Raw genomic sequence first — 19,334 nt, 5'->3', positions numbered from 1 at the left:
CTCAGCAGATATTGCAGTGAAGTTCATAGCCGGGTTTACTCACCCAAGGATTCGATGATACTTTTCTGAATCTCAGCAGATTCTTCACCGAAGTAGCGCAGGATCTTCGCCTGCTCCTTCGAACCTAGTCGCTGCTTAATGTCCTTCAGTGTTTGGAATCTAAAGGAGAGAGAAACAGATGCCACACAATGAAACTATCGACCGGCAGGAGGCCGAAGGAAGGCACAAGGGTGCACTCTGGCAGGTGGCAGAAGGATGGCAGAAGGGTGTACTCTGGCAGAAAGATGGCACAAGGGTACCACACTGGCAGGAGGCAGAAGGATGACACATAGGTACCACTCTGGCAGGAGGCAGAAGAATGACACATGGGTACCACTCTGGCAGGAGGCAGAAGAATGACACATGGGTACCACTCTGGCAGGAGGCAGAAGGATGGCATAAGGGTCCCACTCTGGCAGGTGGCAGAAGGATGGCACAAGGGTGCACCATGACAGGTGGCAGAAGGATGGCAGAAGGGTGTACTCTGGCAGAAGGCAGAAGGATGGCACAAGGGTGTACTCTGGCAGGTGGCAGAAGGATGGCACAAGGGTGCACTCTGGCAGGTGGCAGAAGGATAGCTCAGGGTGGCACTCTGGCAGGTGGCAGAAGGGCGGCACAAGGGTGCACTCTGGCAGGTGGGAGAAGGATTGCACAAGGGTACCATTCTGGCAGGTGGCAGAAGGATGGCACAAAGTTGCATTCTGGCGGGAGACAGATGGATGGCACAAAGTAGCATTTTGCCAGGAGGCAGAAGGATGGCGCAAAGGCACCACTCTTGCAGGTGGCAGAAGGATGGCACAAGGGTACCACTCTGGCAGGTGGCAGAAGGATGGCACATGAGCGCATTCTGGCAGGTGGCAGAAGGATGGCACATGGGTGCACTCTGGCAGAAAGATGGCATAAAGTTGTATTCTGACAGGTGGCAGAAGGATGGCACAAGAGTGAACTCTGGCAGGTGGCAGAAGGAAAATGGCACAAGGGTGCACTCTGGCAGGTGGCAGAATGATGGCACAAGTGTGCATTCTGACAGGTGGCAGAAGAATGGCACAAGGGTGCATTCTGGCAGGGAGCAGAAGGATAGCACAAGGGTGCGCTCTGACAGGTGGCACAAAGATGGCACAAGGGTGCACTCTGGCAGGTGGCAGAAGGATGGCACAAGGGTGCACTCTGGCAGGTGGCAGAAGGATAGTTCAGGGTGGCACTCTGGCAGGTGGCAGAAGGGCGGCACAAGGGTGCACTCTGGCAGGTGGGAGAAGGATTGCACAAGGGTACCATTCTGGCAGGTGGCAGAAGGATGGCACAAAGTTGCATTCTGGCGGGAGACAGATGGATGGCACAAAGTAGCATTTTGCCAGGAGGCAGAAGGATGGCGCAAAGGCACCACTCTTGCAGGTGGCAGAAGGATGGCACAAGGGTACCACTCTGGCAGGTGGCAGAAGGATGGCACATGAGTGCATTCTGGCAGGTGGCAGAAGGATGGCACATGGGTGCACTCTGGCAGAAAGATGGCATAAAGTTGTATTCTGACAGGTGGCAGAAGGATGGCACAAGAGTGAACTCTGGCAGGTGGCAGAAGGAAAATGGCACAAGGGTGCACTCTGGCAGGTGGCAGAATGATGGCACAAGTGTGCATTCTGACAGGTGGCAGAAGAATGGCACAAGGGTGCATTCTGGCAGGGAGCAGAAGGATAGCACAAGGGTGCGCTCTGACAGGTGGCACAAAGATGGCACAAGGGTGCACTCTGGCAGGTGGCAGAAGGATGGCACAAGGGTGCACTCTGGCAGATGCCAGAAGGATGGCACAAGGGTGCACTCTGGCAGGTGCCAGAAGGATGACACAAGGTTGCACTCTGGCAGGTGCCAGAAGGATGACACAAGGTTGCACTCTGGCAGGTGCCAGAAGGATGACACAAGGGTGCACTCTGGCAGGTGGCAGAAGGATGACACAAGGGTGCACTCTGGCAGGTGGCAGAAGGATGGTACAAGGGTGCACTCTGGCAGGTGGCAGAAGGATGGCACAAGGGTGCACTCAGGCAGGTGGCAGAAGGATGGCACAAGGGTGCACTCTGGCGGGTGGCTGAAGGGTGGCACAAGGGTGCACTCTAGCGGGTGGCTGGAGGGTGGCACAAGGGTGCCCTCTGGCGGGTGGCTGAAGGGTACAACTCTGGATGCAGGAGTTTAATCTGAGAGGTGGAGTACATCTCCCCAGGGTAAGGAGGAGGACGAGGCTCCAGTCCAATCACATGATCTAAAGCCAATCTGGACCTTCCAACTTTGGAACAGGGTCACTAACTATTTCAACTTTATAAAACGCGTAACAACTTTTTTAAGTTGGACATGCTTGTTTTAGAAGTCATAAAAGCTAATTTAAGAATTTAAACTTGTTTGACAAAAAATACCTTTTAAAATGTGAGTTAAAAAGAGTATAAGTACAAATGGTAAAAATTTACCTAAGTTATTATTGTTTTATAAAGTTATAATCTGCCTCTTTGTCAAAGCTGTTTCCTGGTACGAGTCTGTATCATTTATGGAAAAATCCCACTTATGCACGCATACCGGATGTGAGAGATGGACAAATATGTAGAACTTATACCATTAGATTCTAATATTAGATACCTCCTCTCTCAACATGCTTTTGAGGCTACGTATTCACTTGGAAATGCAAATAGACTCTGTTTTCAGATGTCTCGGCCTTACCCTGGGTGGGATTTGACCCATATTTATGCCTGATTCTTTCTTGGTGTACTAGTTCTAGTAATTAGAGGGAGAAAGAGATTGGTTTAATAGTAAGGCTGGCTAACTTGTTCATTTGCGTGAAGAGCTGTCATGTCTGAAATTACACAGCGTGTGTCACACAAAACCGCAAACATAAATATGTGAATCAATTCCTACCTGCGCAAAGCTCTCTGCATGTCCTAGAGGTAGAACAAAAACACAACAGAAAAGCATTAGTTACCTCCAGGTCACTCGGAATGATCCCACACACATTTCAGTCCTGAGCAGCCTCTGTAAGTGGGAGAGAGTGTTCTTTGTAGACTAGGGTTTACATGTCACTGTCTTGCAGTCTCAGCACACCTGTCTCACTTACCGCAACCTTCCTGTCCTCAGGACCACCCGCCCCTCACCCTTTGTAGTGTCTTTTAAATAAAAGAACGCTGGAACTCTTTTGGTGCACACTGTACACCGTAGGCCTGTGACGTAAGCGTTGGAAGGATGAGTTGAAGGCAGGCTTAGAATGCTGAGTTCTGGCTTACAAGCAGAACAATAAAGACGCGTACAACTACTCTCCGTGTGTGGCGTGGTTATTGGCAAGAACCTGGGCTGGTCGGATGCTACACTGTCCACACCAGGTGAGGCTAGAAGGGTCCATGAATGTGGAAGTAGAACCCATGTACAAAGACATATCCCTCACTTCTGAGGGTTTGTTGCCCTGTAGATGCTCTTAAGTCACTTCAATCACAGATCGAGAGTTGTCTTAAACATCAGCCCTAGTCATGCAAGTCAAACTCACAAAGTGCCTTGGTGAAGTGCTGTCCAAGTGCCGGCACGTGCCGTGGAAGTCCAGTAGACACCAGCCCAAAAAGGATTTTAAGCCCCCTTTGAATCCGATTAGGCTTTTTTCCTCGCGAAACAAGGTGAGTGATTGCGGAAAGTGTTGTCCATGTGCACTTGACACCAACACCCAGTGGAACAAGAGAATCAACAACAAGAGCATCATACAAGGTAAAAAGTGAAAGAGGTAAGTCTCTCCACCAAAAGCCAGCAGGCGCGCCTCAAAGACAGATCCCTCTCGACCAATCAGATTTCCTCTCTTGAAAGCTACTAGTGTGATGGACAAAGGGGGGTGCAGCAGTCCATTTAGACTTCATGAAACTGAGTTAAGCAGTTGAGGAGGTACTGCACGACAGGCACCTTGCTTTGCGACAGCCTACCTCATTCCAGGCACCACTATTCCTACATTTTAAATATTGATAACGTGGCTTGTAAAATTCTGGGTCAAATACAGTATATGTGTTGAAGCTGTAACTCATTCTCACCCTAGGTGGTCATACACACCCCCTATTTATATGCGATTGTAGGGCTTACAAATGGCCATTGAACTGTAATGAGAAGTATTCTATCAGAAGATTAAGCACCTTTAACACATGTATTGAGGCAACAGCCGAACAAAGGCGGATGCAGTGATATTTCAGTTACCTTAGTTCATTTTAAACTGATTTACATTTGAACTTCTGTTCTCTCTTCTTCTGAAAGCCCTGGTGTGAGATGTAATGGATGTCCAACAAGATGGCTAATCAGTGAGTGATGGATAATCAATTAGGTGTCCTTGAGGAGCAATTGTAATACTGTACATTGACCAACAAGCAGTCTGGTGACCTCCCTAAACCACTGATCACACACGCACCACTGAATGGTACATTCCAATGAAGGCTTCCTCCAGAACCCCTAGTAGCGGGAACTCAATGAGGAGGCTTAAAGATCTAGTAAAAAGACTTTGGTAATTATATTGTCATAAAAGAATAGAATGCTTCTTCACTGTCAGAAAAGCTCTGGTAGATGGAATTGTTCTGATATTGGCCTTGGCCATTTCTGCAGGGCTATCCGCACACATTTTCCCTTTACACTCCACTTTTTTTTTTTTTGCTTAACTCGTTTTTCCCAAACTTAGGACTCTAGCACTGGTTAGCAGTGGTAAAGTTCACAAAGTGCTTGTGTTCTCTCCTTTAAACATGGTAGCATTGGCTTATCCCCAACTGCATATTAAATTTCCTTTTAAGTCCCTAGTAAAGTGGTACTACATGTACCAAGGGCCAACAAATTAAATGCTATACGGGGGTCTGCAGCACTTATTGTGCCACCCATTTGTGTAGTCCTTTAAACAAGTCACAGGCCTGCCATTGTAGCCTGTGTATGCCGTTTTGAACTGCCATGTCGACCGGGCAAAATATAAAATTTTGCCAGGCCAAAACCTTCCTTTTTAATACATATGTCACCCCTAGGGTAGGCTCTTAACAGCCCACAGGGAAGAGGGCAGTGTTTAAGACATGGAATTTTAAGTTTTACATGTCCCGGTAGTGAAAACCCGGTAAATTTGCTTTTCAGTACTGCAGGGCCTACCTCTCCCATAGGAGAACATTGGAGATACTTTAGTAAACTTAATAATCTGCAATTTCTGAATAGGCATAAGTAATCAATTCAGGTTTGGTGTCTTTGGAACTGTAATGAAAATTCCTGTCTGATGGTAAAGTCAGATTTTAAATTGCAATTTTGAAAATGCCACTTTTAGAACGTTGGCAGATATTTTCTTTCCTTAGTAATTTTGTGTCTTTAACCTTTCTCTAGCTAACATGCCTGAGTGCAGCTGATTGTCAGGCTTTGTGTATTCCTCCTAGACTGCCACACACAATAGAGGGATTAGGTGTGCCTGGATGGGCCATCACTGGCAGGATGGGTGAGCGGAGCTGGGCACAGACCTACTTACACTTGAAAAGGCTGTGTCCTGCCTCCACACAAAGGGCTGCATCCTGCCTGTAGTTAGTCTGGAGCCAGGGCATGGATCGCAGGGCGCCTGGGGACTTCAAAGGTAAACCTCTAGATGCTTCTCCCACTTTAAAGGCAGAACTGTGTATATATATTGGACCTCAGATACCACCTCAATTAGTACACTTCTGGACCTGTGAATACTCTGCAACGAAGGACTGATGTGCTGCTTGGAGGACTGCCACTCTGCTGGACTGCTGCTCTGAAGGACTGCTGCCCTGCTGCCTTGTGCCCTCTTGCCTGGATGAGAAGGACTGGACCTGCATCTGTTGAACACAGCACCCCCAAGGTTTTCCTTGCAGACCTCTTCAGACTAGATCATAACAATAGAAGGTTGCCTCATTGTCACAGTATACTGTTTATGATAGATATCTGACCCTAGGTAGTGCGCTGGGCTTTCATTTTTAGGTTGCGACTAAAAACAGCATCAGCATGAGCATGTGTTAGGACACACCTGTGGTTAATGCAAACAAGCTTTGGTAAAGAGAATCTCTTTTTAGAGGCAAGACCTATTGACTTTGGAAATAATGGTTAGTAAAGGTATACTACAAGTGAAGTAGTACATATGGCAGTGCTCATATAATTGTTTTTGAGGTTTAGAGGGATCCCTACAAAGTCCAGCGTTAGATGAATAGTTGAAATTGAGAACAGATGTGAAGTAGCTTAACCAGGAGTTTTGTGTTTGTTAAAATTATATCTCATCCAATTTGTTGTCAAATGATTCAATTTATTGCTTCCCACGCTTGTTAAGGGCTGATATTGATAGATAAAATATTTTTTTCAGAAGAATATGTTTATATCCCGGTTTTAAAAAGTATACAATTTTAAATCATCAACATACACAAAAGATTCATTACAACCATTAACTTCAATCTTAAAAACTAAATTTGATAACAACGGTATTGATCCCATAAACTCACACGGTTAAAAAAATAAAAAATCACCACCCCCCCCCCTGTCTATCTCATAGGATGAAGCCTTTTTGCTAGAGCAGTCGACCTGAAAGCTGGGGAACCGGGTTCGAGTCTCGGCAACGACACTCAACAGCCGTGTCGGCAGCTTTCGACACGGTGGATCATGCCATCTTACTCCACCGTGTCGAGTCAGCTGGAATTCGTGGGCTCGCCCTGACTTGGGTCAGGTCTTTCCTTGAGGGAAGATCTCAAGCTGTCAAACTGGGCCCCTTCAGAGCTACTAGTGCCCAGTCGCTGTGCGGCGTTCCCCAAGGATCATCTCTGTCTCCCCTTCTCTTTAATTTATATCTCCAACCCCTTATCCACTCCTTGGGCAGGTGGGACGTCACCGTGTTCAATTATGCAGACGACTTACAAATTATTTTCCCCCTCACCTCCCCTGACGCCATCACCAACTTCCAGGCGGTCATGACACACATCCAGCACTGGATGAATCAAAACCAACTGAAGCTCAATCCTGGGAAAACTGAGCTCCTCCTTCCCGGGAGGAGCGTTTCCCACTGGGGTCCTCAGTTCTGGCCCTCTGAGCTCGGCCCTCCGCCTCTTCCAGCTGATTGTGTAAAGAGTCTTGGGGTCATTATTGACTCTGAGCTCAATCTCAAGGCTCAGGTGAGTGCTGTAACCTCCGTCTGTATGTTCGAGCTCTACAGAATACGGAAAGTCGCCCACCTTTTGACTCCGGAAGCCTTGTTACAGGTCATAATAGCATTGGTGATGTCCCGTCTGGACTTCTCCAATTCCCTTTACTTTGGCCTCCCAAAATCCCTGCTTTCCAGGCTACAGATTATTCAAAACCAGGTCGCAAGACTTGCCTTCAAAATCTCAAGATGGCAGTCAGCTAGACCTCTGCTCCACCAATTACACTGGCTGCCTATCAGTGAAAGAATAGCCTTTAAGGTCTGCTGCCTGGTTTTTAAAGCCCGTACCGGCTCCTCCCCGGTTTTTGTGAAGTCCTGGTCACCCCTTACTGTCCTTCCCGTACTTTGAGGTCCTCCAATCTCCAGCTTCTGGTTATTCCTCGCTTCAGACTCTCTAGACTAGGCGGTCGCAGCTTTATCCACTTGGCACCTAAGCTGTGGAATTCCCTTCCACTCTCCCTCAAGACTGAGCCTTCTCTTCTGTCTTTTAGGAAATCTCTGAAAACCCTGCTTTTTTCACATCCCCGCTAAGTCTCCTCTGCACAACCTTGGTAGTCTATCAGCGCCAGGAAACTCATGGTGTCAGCGCGCTTAATAAATTCCCCTTAACATTAACATTAACATTAACATCCTGTGATTCTGGGAAAATCACGTTATCTCCCAGTGCCTAACAAAAAAAATGAATGCGTCCATCTGTAGAGAAACTGGTGCTCATGTAAAGCACTCTGATAGCTGAGATCTTGGGGTCTAGTTTACGCTATATGAAAAAAGTCTTTAATAAATTATGTGGGAGGTTTTCTTTAAGGCACAGAACACCTCCGACTTAAACACACAGGACATCACAGAAAGTACACAGAAGCTGCAACTCTCCCAAGACAAAACCCCACCAGCTACCAAACTCACAGGGCACAATCCACAAAGTTTTGGGCCAGAAATGTCTGTTTACAGATGAGAATACCACCATTTACTCCTAATAGAGTTCACCAAAAGATTTCTGGTAGAAGTACATCTAAGCTCTACAGACTTTGGCACAGTGGAATAGGAGCCTCTCTCAGTAGTATGCCTTGAACCCTGCACTTGGCACGGTTGTCCAGACGTTCAAAAGGGATGATTTGTGAATTCCCAAGAGTAGTAAATGTGCACCCTTATGTAGGTGTATCTCTAAGGGTGCAGAGTTACAACTTTTATAATAAATTGGGTCCACAGTCTAGTTAGCCCAAAACCTAAGGCTATAATATTCATATCCCATCAAATAATAACCCAGTAACATGAAGTCTAAATCGAGAGAAATATAGCCAAACACCTTAAAACTTTGGTCAAACAATTCCATGTACAATTTCAACAAAATACAATACTGGAGTGTTGCCAAGTCATCCTGGGTACCCGGTGCATCCCCTTTTTTGCATTAGGGTACACTATGTATTAGGGTACACTTACAATTGGCATGACCTATCCTATAAGTCCCTAGTAGACAATAGGGCACGGTGATTACAAATACCTATAAGTCCCTAGAATATAATAGGGCATTGCAGTTTAGAGGCTAGCAGCTCCTTCTGCGCCTGCATGTGTGCCTTGCTCAATACCTGGGGTCATTTTAAAAGCAGCCTTTTAATATAATGTATTTAATGTAAAGTTTAACAAACCACTGGTTTAAATTAACCTTATTTCACTACAACTTCTACTACTCGTACCCTGCCATTGGGGGGAAGCGGGGAGGTGGGGGGGTATGCTTGTTATATGAAGGATCAGGGGACACCAGCAGGGGCTTACTGATCCCAAGTCAGCAGTGGAGACACCACCACCCCTTGTTCCCCACTGCCCTCTCGGTCTATATTTATGGGGCATCTACAACAGTTTGTTCATTTGTGCAGCAGGTGACACCGGGGGCAGAAGCTTGAGGAACCAACTGAACATCACTTTATTTTAATATTCAAACAGCAGTCAGGGAGCTTTCCTTGCTTGCACTGGAACGCGTAAACCCCATCCTGCACAACCGAGAGATCCCCCTGACCCGCCATGGGAACGCCATCCTGCACCACGAAGCATGCCCCCGATCCCTGTAAAACCCATCCTGCAGCACCAAGCGTGCCCATCGAGCCTGTGAACCCCATCCTGCACACTGAGCGTACCCCTGAGCCATGTGAAATCCACCCTGCACCACCAAGTGAAGCCCCGATCCCTGTGAACCCCATCCTGCACCACCGAGCGTTCCCACAATCCCCCGTGAACCCCATCCTGCACCACCAAGCCTGCCCTCAATCCCTGTTAACCCCATCCTACACCACCTAGAGAGACCCCGGTCCCCTGTAAACCCACCCTGCACCACCGAGCGTATCCCCGATCCCAATGAACCCATTCTGCACCACCAAGTGTGCCCCCGATCACTATGCACAGCATTTGTGCGATGAAGTAAATTCCCTTCCCTCACCTTCTCCAGATCCACCCCGGGCTGCTGATACTTCTCCTCCATCCCGGTGATCAGCCTCTGGACAGATGACCGCTTCTCCTCCAGCTGGAGCGCCTTCTCAAGGCTCATCTTTAAAATCTCCTCTTTTTCCCTTTCCAGTCTGCTGAGAACACGCATTTTCTCCTTCTCCAGATACAGCCGAAGTTCCTCAAACTCACAGATGATTCTGTCTCTCTGGTGCTGAACTTTTAGCTTAAAAAAATTTAAAATGAGAACAGTCATGGCCACCTGTCAAGGTCCTCACAGTGATAGCTCTGGACTGTAGTGCAAAAGAGAAGAGGAAGTCATTCCACATCGAACCGAGAGCACATGGCCAGAGCCAAAGAACAGTCAGATAAGGAAATACTGTTAGTACATCAGTAGAAATAAGATCCTTAGTTTACATCGGATGAACATCCTGTGATTCTGGGAAAATCCCAATCTCCCTGTGCCTAAAAAAAAAAATGAGCGTGTCCTTGTGTAATGAAACTGGTGCTCCCATCCTAGGGCTGAGTTTGTGCTACGTAAAACTAAAAAAAAAAAAAAAAAAAAAAACACAAAAAAAAGATAATTTTCAGCCAATTCACAGAGGCATTTATGGTTACGTAAGAAGGTTCCACTTTACGTAGTAAAAAACGCCTATGCGACTAGGCCCCTAGATGACCAAGAAGAGAAGTAAACCTAGGTCTAGCCAGGGGCTTGTTTCAATGCAATACATACAGGTACAAGATGGCTTATAGACATTATCAGGCCTACTGAGTTCATGTGATTTTGTGGGTGCTGCGCTTTCTGCATAGGCATGGATTTGCCACAAATACCACATAATCATCATTTGGTGCATAATTTGCAGACTTGCACAAAACAAAAAAAAGTTCTAGCTCAAACAGATCAAAAGTTACCAAAGATGCAGCAACATGTCTGTTGCACAGTGAAAGACCATTCACAAAGATTGACTGTCCTCCTTCTGTTGCTAGTTTCTGAATTTGGGTGTCACAGTGGTACTAATGAGGTAAAACTTTTGCCCGGGTAATACTAGCAGAAACAGTGCATCATACCACATAATTGATCTTTTCTTGACACATCATTTAATTTTCCCTGACACACAATTTGCTCCAGAAGACCCCAAGAGTACACTTCACTTCCTGGTGTTACTCCTAGCAGTTTGGACCTGCAGTGTTATTGTAAATCTTGTATTTACTGGGGAGGAGTGGTGCTGATAGCTGCTCAGGTGGACACTGGCTGTACCACGCTTAATGTGCGAGTATCTGATTGGGACTTCCTCCTGTCAATCAATGGCTGCTTATTAATGCACAAAAAGAATCAAAGGAAGGTGCCCTAGAGAGAGATGAGACCGTACTACTCCCTGTCTAAACGTATACTCACTAGAAGTACAATCTCAGAGAATCATGAATGTATTGTTCTACCAACGTTAGAGCCAGAGAAGATGTGTGCCCTAATCATAGGGAGGGATTGGGAAAAAGGAGGATAGGTATGGGAAAATCGTCAGAGCGTGAGCTAGATCTAAGATGCATATCGGGCCACTAATCAATAAATCAATCAGGGGTTTGTATAGCACACTGCTCACCCGTGAGGGTCTCAATGCGCTGGGGGGAAGGGAGCGGCTCCGGGTCAGTCGAGCCAGGTCTTGAGGTCCTTCTTGAACATGTGCAGGGTCGGGGAGTGTCTGATGTTCACAGGGAACTTGTTCCAGGTCTTGGCCGTGATGCAGGAGAAAGCTCTCCCGCCGGTTCTGTGGATGCGTGGGACCTTGGCCAGGGCGAGGTCGGCGGAGAGGAGGTTCCTCTTGGGTACGTGAAGGGATACTCAATCAATCAAAAACGAGCTTTATTTGATTTTAAACATTAAAATCATAAAAGCAGGCATATAAAAGAATTTAACAACATAATTTGCATATGAAATTCATCATCTTGTTGAGGTATTTGGGTCTGATTTTGTTGAGGGATTTCTAGGTGTGGGTGAGGAGTTTGAAGGTGACCCTCCTCGACGGGGAGCCAGTGGAGGCCTTGTAGGTGTTGGGTCATGTGCTCGTGACACGGAGTCCCGAGGACGAGTCTGGCTGCGGCGTTCTGGATGGTTTGGAGTTTGCGTGGAAGAGTCCGGTTGATTTCGGCATAGAGGGCGTTGCCGTAGTCCAGTCTGCTGGTTATGAGTGCGTGGGTGACAGTCCTTCTGCAGTCAGGGGGGGGTCCTTTTGAAGGTCTTACGGAGGATGCAAAGGCAGTTAAAACTAGTAGAAGCGACGGCGTTGATCTGGCGGTTCATGGAGAGGGAAGAGTCAAGGATTATGCCGAGGTTCCAAGCGTGGTCAGTCGGGGTGGGTGGGTTCCCGAGAGCAGAGGGCCACAAGGTGTTGTCCCAGGCAGAGGTGCAGGATCAGAGGATGAGGACCTCGGTCTTCTCTGAGTTGAGTGGCAGCCTGTCTTGCATCCAGGCTGCCACGTTCTTCATCCCTTCCTGGAAGCGGAGTCTGGTGTCTTCGGGATTCTTCGTGAGCGAGAGGATGAGCTGGGTGTCGTAGGCGTAGGGTACGATGATGAGCCCATACTGTCTGACGATGGCGGCGAGGGGGGCCATGTAGATGTTGAAGAATGTGGGGCTGAGTGAAGATGCCTGGGGAACTCAGCAGTTGATTTTCGTGGGTTCGGAGAGGAAGGGAGGGAGTCGAATTCTCTGGGTTCTGCCGGATAGGTAGGATTGGATCCAGTCAAGGGCGGCTCCCTGTATCCCCGCGTCATGAAGTCTGGCTGCGAGCGTGCGATGTGAGACAAGTGTCGAAGGCTGCGGAGAGGTCTAGAAGGATGAGAGCCACAGTGTGTCCCTGGTCTAGTAGCATGCGGATGTCGTCAGTGGCGACAAGAAGGGGTGTCTCAGTGCTGTTTTTGCTGCGGAATCCAGACTGGGAAGCATAGAGGATGGAGTTCTCTTCGATGAAAGCAGTCAGCTGGGCATTCACAAGTCTCTCGGTGACTTTGGCTGCGAAGGGGAGGCGAGAGATGGGCTGGTAGTTTTTCAGGTCCGTTGGATCAGCCATAGGTTTCCAGTCTAGGAGGCGTTGACAGTCAATCCTAGTTCGGGTGTGATGACAGCGGCGGCCCTGTGGAAGATGTGCGGTGGGCAGAGGTCCGTTGGGGCTCCTGAGTGAGTTTTCTTCATGGTCGCGGTGATGAGTTCTATGGTCGTGGGATCCCAGGAAGTGATGGTTGGCTTGTCAGCTGTGGTGCGTAGGGGGGTAGTGTCCGGTGGTGGTTCACTGAAGTTGTCGCAGAGGGCCTTGATCTTCAGATTGAAGTAGGAGCTGAGCTTGTTGCAGAGTTCCTGGAAAGGTGTGACATCCATGGCTTCGCAAGTGGGTTTTGCAAATTGCTGTATGACGTTGAACAGCTCCTTGACGTTGGTATGGACTTTGTCTCTTATGAAGGTCCGTTTGGTGTCTCTTATGCGCTGGTGGTATTCCTTCAGGGCGCTCGTGGTTGTTCCGTGCTTCCGTGGTTTTCTGGTTTCGCCAGGTTTTCTCTAGGCGTCTGCAGGTATGTCTTGACTCTTGGAGTTCTGTGGTGAACCAGGCTGCCTTCAGAGGATGTGGTTTGGCGAGGTGACGGAGGGATGCCAGCTTGTCGGCACAGCAGGAGACCCAGCAGTGAAATTCCCTTGCTGCGGAGTAGGTGTCGGTCGTGGCGCAGTTGGGGTTTTGACAGAGGGTGGTGTTGAAGTGTTCTTCCGTGATCTTGCTCGATGCTCGGATATACGATGTCCAACCAACCTATGCAGGGTACTCAGAAGGAAGACACTTATAACATCGAACAAGTGCTGTAGTCCATGTCATACTCTTTATCACAAATAGGAATGGACCAGCACGTAATTTCCAGGGCCCTCTATGGTCTTGTGGCCCTGTCCTGCAAAGTATAAGGAATTACGGCCTTACTCAAAGAAATATATAGACTTCCTGATCACTCCTGTCCACTTTACTTGAGATTTGGCTACCTCCATTTTGGTCCTGATGAAGGTGATTTAAATGAAGACCAACTGAAACATGCGTTGACCATTATCATACATATACGGAGTCCTCTCAGAGACATATACACCAGAGGAAACTGATGGGTGATATTTGCATCACAAAGAATGAGATCGTCTGTCTCTGTTAATTTGGACAGGATCCCAGATATGATTGAATCTTTTCTGTGTAGGAGTGTGAGTGAGATGGCTTGACAGGTGAGAATGAAGTGTTGATGGTTGAGTGTGGGGTTATTTGTGTATCTACCATATGTATTGTGATATTTCAGTTGTAATGTTGGTTACCTGGCCTTTTATACATCCATAGATGAATAAATTGATAGAATCAGCAGTAATGTCAATCTAACACACTGTTCAAGTGCTAATCCACTGTTCAAGTGCTGATATTATTGGTCTAAAATGCTGGAGAATCCCTGCACACTAAAATGTTAAGAGGTATTGCTGACCTCTTGGTAACTGTATGTCTATTTGTTATATGTATACAATGACAACTTTTTTTAGGAACATAGAATAATGGTAAAATGATAAAATATATTTTTTAAAAAAGCATAAAATACTTTTTATATGAAGAATTCAATAAAAATGTGCTTTTTTAATCAACTTTGGTGTATGACACTGATATTGGGAATTGGTGTTGCAAATGAGCCCTAGGAGGCCATTTGATAAAGAAATATTGGTCACTTAGAGGCTCTATTTTCAATATTTGCTGTTTCCCCCCCACTGACTCTGGGGGACCAAACGTCTTTATTTTACGGTCTCCCAGGACAGGGTTAAAAAGAAAGAGGCCTAGGGATTATCAACAAATATACCCCTAAATTAGGTCAGTTCAATCAATCAATGGCTACTGCCTTCGTTGCCAGAGAGGAAAGAAGGCGGCAGCCTCTGTGTGCAGGTGCTTTTATAACATTTACATTAATTAACATTTCCACCCACAATGCTCGAGGCCACAGAATTGAGTTCCCATACTCCAACTTTAGTAAAAAAATGCCTTACTCACCTCGAGCTCTGCTGCTTGCAAACTCTCCTCACCCTGAAATCCCTTCAGCTCCTCCATCAGATCTATTTTCAAGTTTTTCAGGTGGACATCAATTGTTTTCTAAGGAAATAAAATATCACAATTGCATTCAAGGGGGCATGTGCTGTTGAGGCGGATCATCCCCTCCCCTGCATTTATTGGTGCTTCTCCTCCCCATCTCTGACTCGGTTATGTCATTCGTCCACTTCCTCCTGTTCTTCATCCCTCCCCCTGCTTTGTTCACCTCCTTCAGCCCAATGATAGGATCATATAAACTGCAGTTTAGCTGCCTAACAGTAATACTCCCTAAAAGGAAGTAACAGTACTGGCATCATTTGGTGGGATTCCCCCTGTCTTTTTGCTTCTGACCTCCTGTTTTTGACTGTGAGATGCTTTTTGTTTTTGCTGGTTTTAGGGTTCTGGGCACTTTACCACTGCTGGCCTGTGCACGTGCTCCCTGTCTAAAACATAATGATAATTGGTTTCTCCAGGACTAGCATATTTGATTCACTAATAAGTCCCAAGTACAACGCACGGTGTGCGACCAGGGCCTGCAATTCAAAAGCTACTAGTTTGCCTGCAGCACCGATTGTGCCGCCTGCATGAGTAGCCCTTTAAACATGTCTCAGACCTGCCACTGCAGTCTTTGTGTGTGAAGTTTTAAACTGCCTTTTAGACCTCCCAAATTCATCCACTTGCAAGGCCTGAAACGACCTTTTTAGTGCATGTAAGGCACCCCTAAGGTAAGCCCAAGATAGCCCCATGGGCAGGGTGCAGTGTATGTAAAAGGTAGGACATGTAATGCTGTATTTTACATGTCCTGGAAGTGAAATACTGCTCATTCCATCTTTTCACTACAGCAAGGCCCATCTCTCCCATAGGTTAGCATTGGAGCTGCCCTGTAACATCTTGCAAGCATATGTTCCAATTGGAAGCTTATGGAAAACTGGACTTTGGTGTCTTAGGACTCACAATTTAAAAATATATCTGTTAGTAACGTTGGTTTTTAAATTGCAGGTCTGAAAATGTCACTTATAGAAATTTAGCATTTTCCTACTTTAAACATTATGTGTCTCTGCCTGTCTGCTGACTACACATCTGGGTTAGTATGTGTTAGACCCGGCCCTCGTAACATAGCCATACCTGACCCCTGCACCTCACACAAGCCCCCGAGCCCACGGCCTAGCCGATCCTTCCCACCAGAACACACACACCCGACCCGGACTTCCCCGTCCGTGGCCTTCCTCCTTTCGGCCACACCGGGCCCGTGTGCCCACTTCATGCACCAAGATGGCCGCCCAGCCCCAGCGCGACCCTGGCCTAGAGGCGCCACTCCGGCTGGAGGACATCGCGCTCCCCTTGGGATGAGAGAAGGAGGAGCAGTTTCTATCACACCTCTGCGCTTCCCTGGGAAGGTGGGTTTCGATCGACCCGCCGGCCTCCCCGAGGGCTGGCTCCACGCCTGCTGGGTGTCTGGGACTCCTCCCGACCCGGCCCTGAAAGGATCAAAGGACAATGGCAGGAAACCCCGACAAGCGACCCCCAGGTGACAAGACCCCTGCCTGCACAGACTCCGGACATCAAGGAGGAGTCGCCCTATAACAAGGGGTGCTCTGGGACTGTCCGGCAGATTCGCCTTGGAAACACCTGAGCCCTGCTGAGTGACTCGCGGCTCCCTGAAGATCGTAAGACCTCCGAACTTGTGCTTGAGCCCTGCTGAGTGACTCGCGGCTCCCTGAAGATCGTAAGACCTCCGAACTTGTGCTTGAGCCCTGCTGAGTGACTCGCGGCTCCCACAGACTCTCCTGGTCCCGCCGGACCCCACGACGAAAACGTATCCCCCAGCTCGAGGATTGTGAGCTGTGCGCCGGGTACGCTCCTGCATCTGATCCATATCCCCAAAGACTGTCCCGCTACCTCCTAACTCCCCTCCAAGACTTTGTGAGTCCGCGCTCCACTTGTATATATTTGCCTTGCTGATCATAAAGAACCTACAACTCCGATCTGATAAAGATTTATTCTTAAGAACTCTCGGTGTGGTGTCTCTTGGTCGTGTGGTGCCGAGTGTACGATCCTAGATACGAGATTCCTCCCCTGAGGAGTCTCCCGCCAGTGCCCGGCTACGATACCTCGAGGGTGGGTCTCAGGACAGGCAGGGCCCCCTCCGGGCCCCTCTGAGGTCGCCTTCTAACAGTATGAAAGTTGGGCTGTGTGTGCATTCACTCTAGACAGTCACACAAAGGGAGCTGAGGTGTGCCCTGCCTATCCTGATGACCCATCACCAGGCTGATGGGCCTACTTGAGTTAGAGTGGTCGGAGAAGTTGTCACAGACACCTGAATAAGGCTGTGCCTGTCCTCACACAAAGCAGTCTCCACACTTTGGAGTGTATCTGAAGCCAGATCACGGAAACGTAGACTCTTGTGCCCTACAAAGATTTTCCTTTGAAGTCTGCCTACCTGGAAGGCTGAAATAGTTATAAGTACTGGGCCTCTGATATCATATACTCAGAACTCCTCTAAGTTGAGGACATTCTTCCAGGAAGAAGAGCTGGATAAGGTGTCGGAGGGTCTGACACTTTTCTGTTTGCTTTGCTGTACTGGCACGACTGTGAATGAGTTTTGAGCAGCGCTTCACCAACATACTTGACACACTACTCCGATGCAGAGCCTGCTTCGCCACTGTGGAATCGTTGCATTTTGACTGGATTTTCATTGCATAGTCCCTGGGCACCGATTTCTTCATCAACACACACAGTAGAAAGGAACCAATGCCTCAGGTCTCCAAACAACATATCACCTCCCCTGCCTAGAAGTAAGGAACCGACGCCTCCCCTCCATTGTAGCAGTATAGAACCGATGCCTCACCTACATTGTAGCAGTATAGAACCGATGCAAGACCTGCTTTTTCAATGCTTCAACTCCCCTGCGCCTTTCCTCATCTTCGATTTTTGACACATCTAAGGTACATTGTCTTAAACAATCGCATCCATTGATTTCTATGGACTGAACTTGCTTACCCCTTCCAAAGAGATATTTTTACTTGTGTACGTTGGATTTTTGTCATTTTAGTCTTGTTTTGTTCAGATAAATAGTGCCTATTTTTCTAAAACTGGCGTGGTGTCATTTTGTAGTGTTTTCACTGTGTGTTATGTGCAAACGCTTTACACATTGCCTCTGAGATAAGCCTGACTGCTCGTGCCAAGATATCAAGGGGTGAGCAGGGGTTATCTTAGGTGTGTAATCCCTTTAAACTGACTAGAATGAGGGCCCCTACTTGGACAGGGTGCAAACCACTCCCAACTAGAGACCCCATTTCTACTATTATGCGAGGAGTATATATGCATAAAACAGAGTAGATCACAACTTCATGCCCCTGTCCAAGTATATATATACATACATATGTATATGTAGGAGTGGTTTGTACCCTGTTCAAATATATATATATATATATATATATATATAATCTACTGGCGGTCGCCAGTAGATAGTTATAGTTACAACCTAGTTTCCATAGGAAATCTCAAAATTCTATTTTGAATAACTTAATTTTCAAAACTAATGGGGCGCTCCGTTCAACTCCTACCCTGAAAGTCTCGGGGTGATTCGTCAAGCGGGGGCCGAGAAAAAAGGGGGGTCCCAAAACGCGTTATCCCCATGCATTTTTCCATAGGACCTTTAGACACAGCTACAGCCAGAACGGCTGAACAGAATTACTTGAAATTTGGCAAAGAGGTAGTCCTCAGGTCAGGCATGTGCCTTTTGCATATATGGTGTAAATCCGTTCAGTAGTTCCTGAGAAAATCAAAAGTAAAATCATATACATATCTGGGCGGAGCCTAACCACACATTTCATTGTGAGATCTGATTGGCTGTCAGCACTTCATCCAAGAAGTGTTGGCAGCCATCTTGGGACCAATATACATGATAGCACCTCATTAAAAAGCATTGCAGTTAATAGAAGGTTTTAAGACTTTAGTTACATTATAAATCATTTGTTGATGGTACCATACTCATTTTAGGAATTGTATGTTCTAAGGTGATTTTACCATGTGAAAAAGCCTTCTGCTGGGATATCATGAATCATGTTTGAGAGAAAACTATTTTCACATGCTTTTCCCACAGAGGTTTGGAAGGTGATCTATAAGCTAAACTGAGAGCATATTTTCTGTCAATTCACATTATCTTTCTCAGTCATGTGAGAATGAAGTCTGACATTCTCAGTAAAACATGTACATCCAACAAGGGCAGAGACTGTCAGTTGATTCCTTTGTGTTCTACTGCAGCTTCCCAGAGTGTTCCAAAGAACAACTAGAGCGCTCACAGTCTTACTTATGACAAAGGTATGGCACACCTGAAGCCATCTTGATTGGAATAAAGTGGTAACATTTAAAACATTTAATTTGCAAAGGAACAAAATGAGGGGGTTCATTTTGCCATAGAAATTATGACTAGTGCTGCAGAAAGAAAACTTGGGGCACATTTTGAGTGACTTCTCAAATCCTCTATTTCATTAAAGAATTCTGACATGCAGACTGAAACATGCACTTTCAATACCAGCAGCAGACTTCCCTGGTGAGCAGTAGCTTTACTACAGTGATCTAATGAGCAACTAGAGTGCTAACATTCTGAATTTATGGCAAATGTGTGA

The 19,334-nt window shown here is 47.0% G+C and overlaps 1 protein-coding gene across 3 annotated transcripts in view; it reads right to left on the bottom strand.

The window, feature by feature from the left end:
* Nucleotides 1-19,334, bottom strand: part of LOC146808571 (E3 ubiquitin-protein ligase TRIM39-like) — a 124,744-nt gene that overhangs the window by 47,734 nt on the left and 57,676 nt on the right. For all 3 annotated transcript variants that reach the window (XM_085623593.1, XM_085623594.1, XM_085623595.1), the window contains 4 exons: nt 14,668-14,766; nt 9,621-9,851; nt 2,932-2,954; nt 44-159 (listed from right to left, as the gene is read on the bottom strand). In XM_085623593.1, the coding sequence (XP_085479719.1) occupies nt 44-159; nt 2,932-2,954; nt 9,621-9,851; nt 14,668-14,766 (469 nt within the window). The remainder of the gene's footprint in view (nt 1-43; nt 160-2,931; nt 2,955-9,620; nt 9,852-14,667; nt 14,767-19,334) is intronic.

The sequence above is a fragment of the Triturus cristatus genome, chromosome 8 (genome assembly GCF_964204655.1).
Source record: "Triturus cristatus chromosome 8, aTriCri1.1, whole genome shotgun sequence".
NCBI classification, from domain to species: Eukaryota; Metazoa; Chordata; class Amphibia; order Caudata; family Salamandridae; genus Triturus; species Triturus cristatus.
Note: the sequence above shows the minus strand (reverse complement) of the source record. Positions and strands in the feature narration are given on the sequence as shown.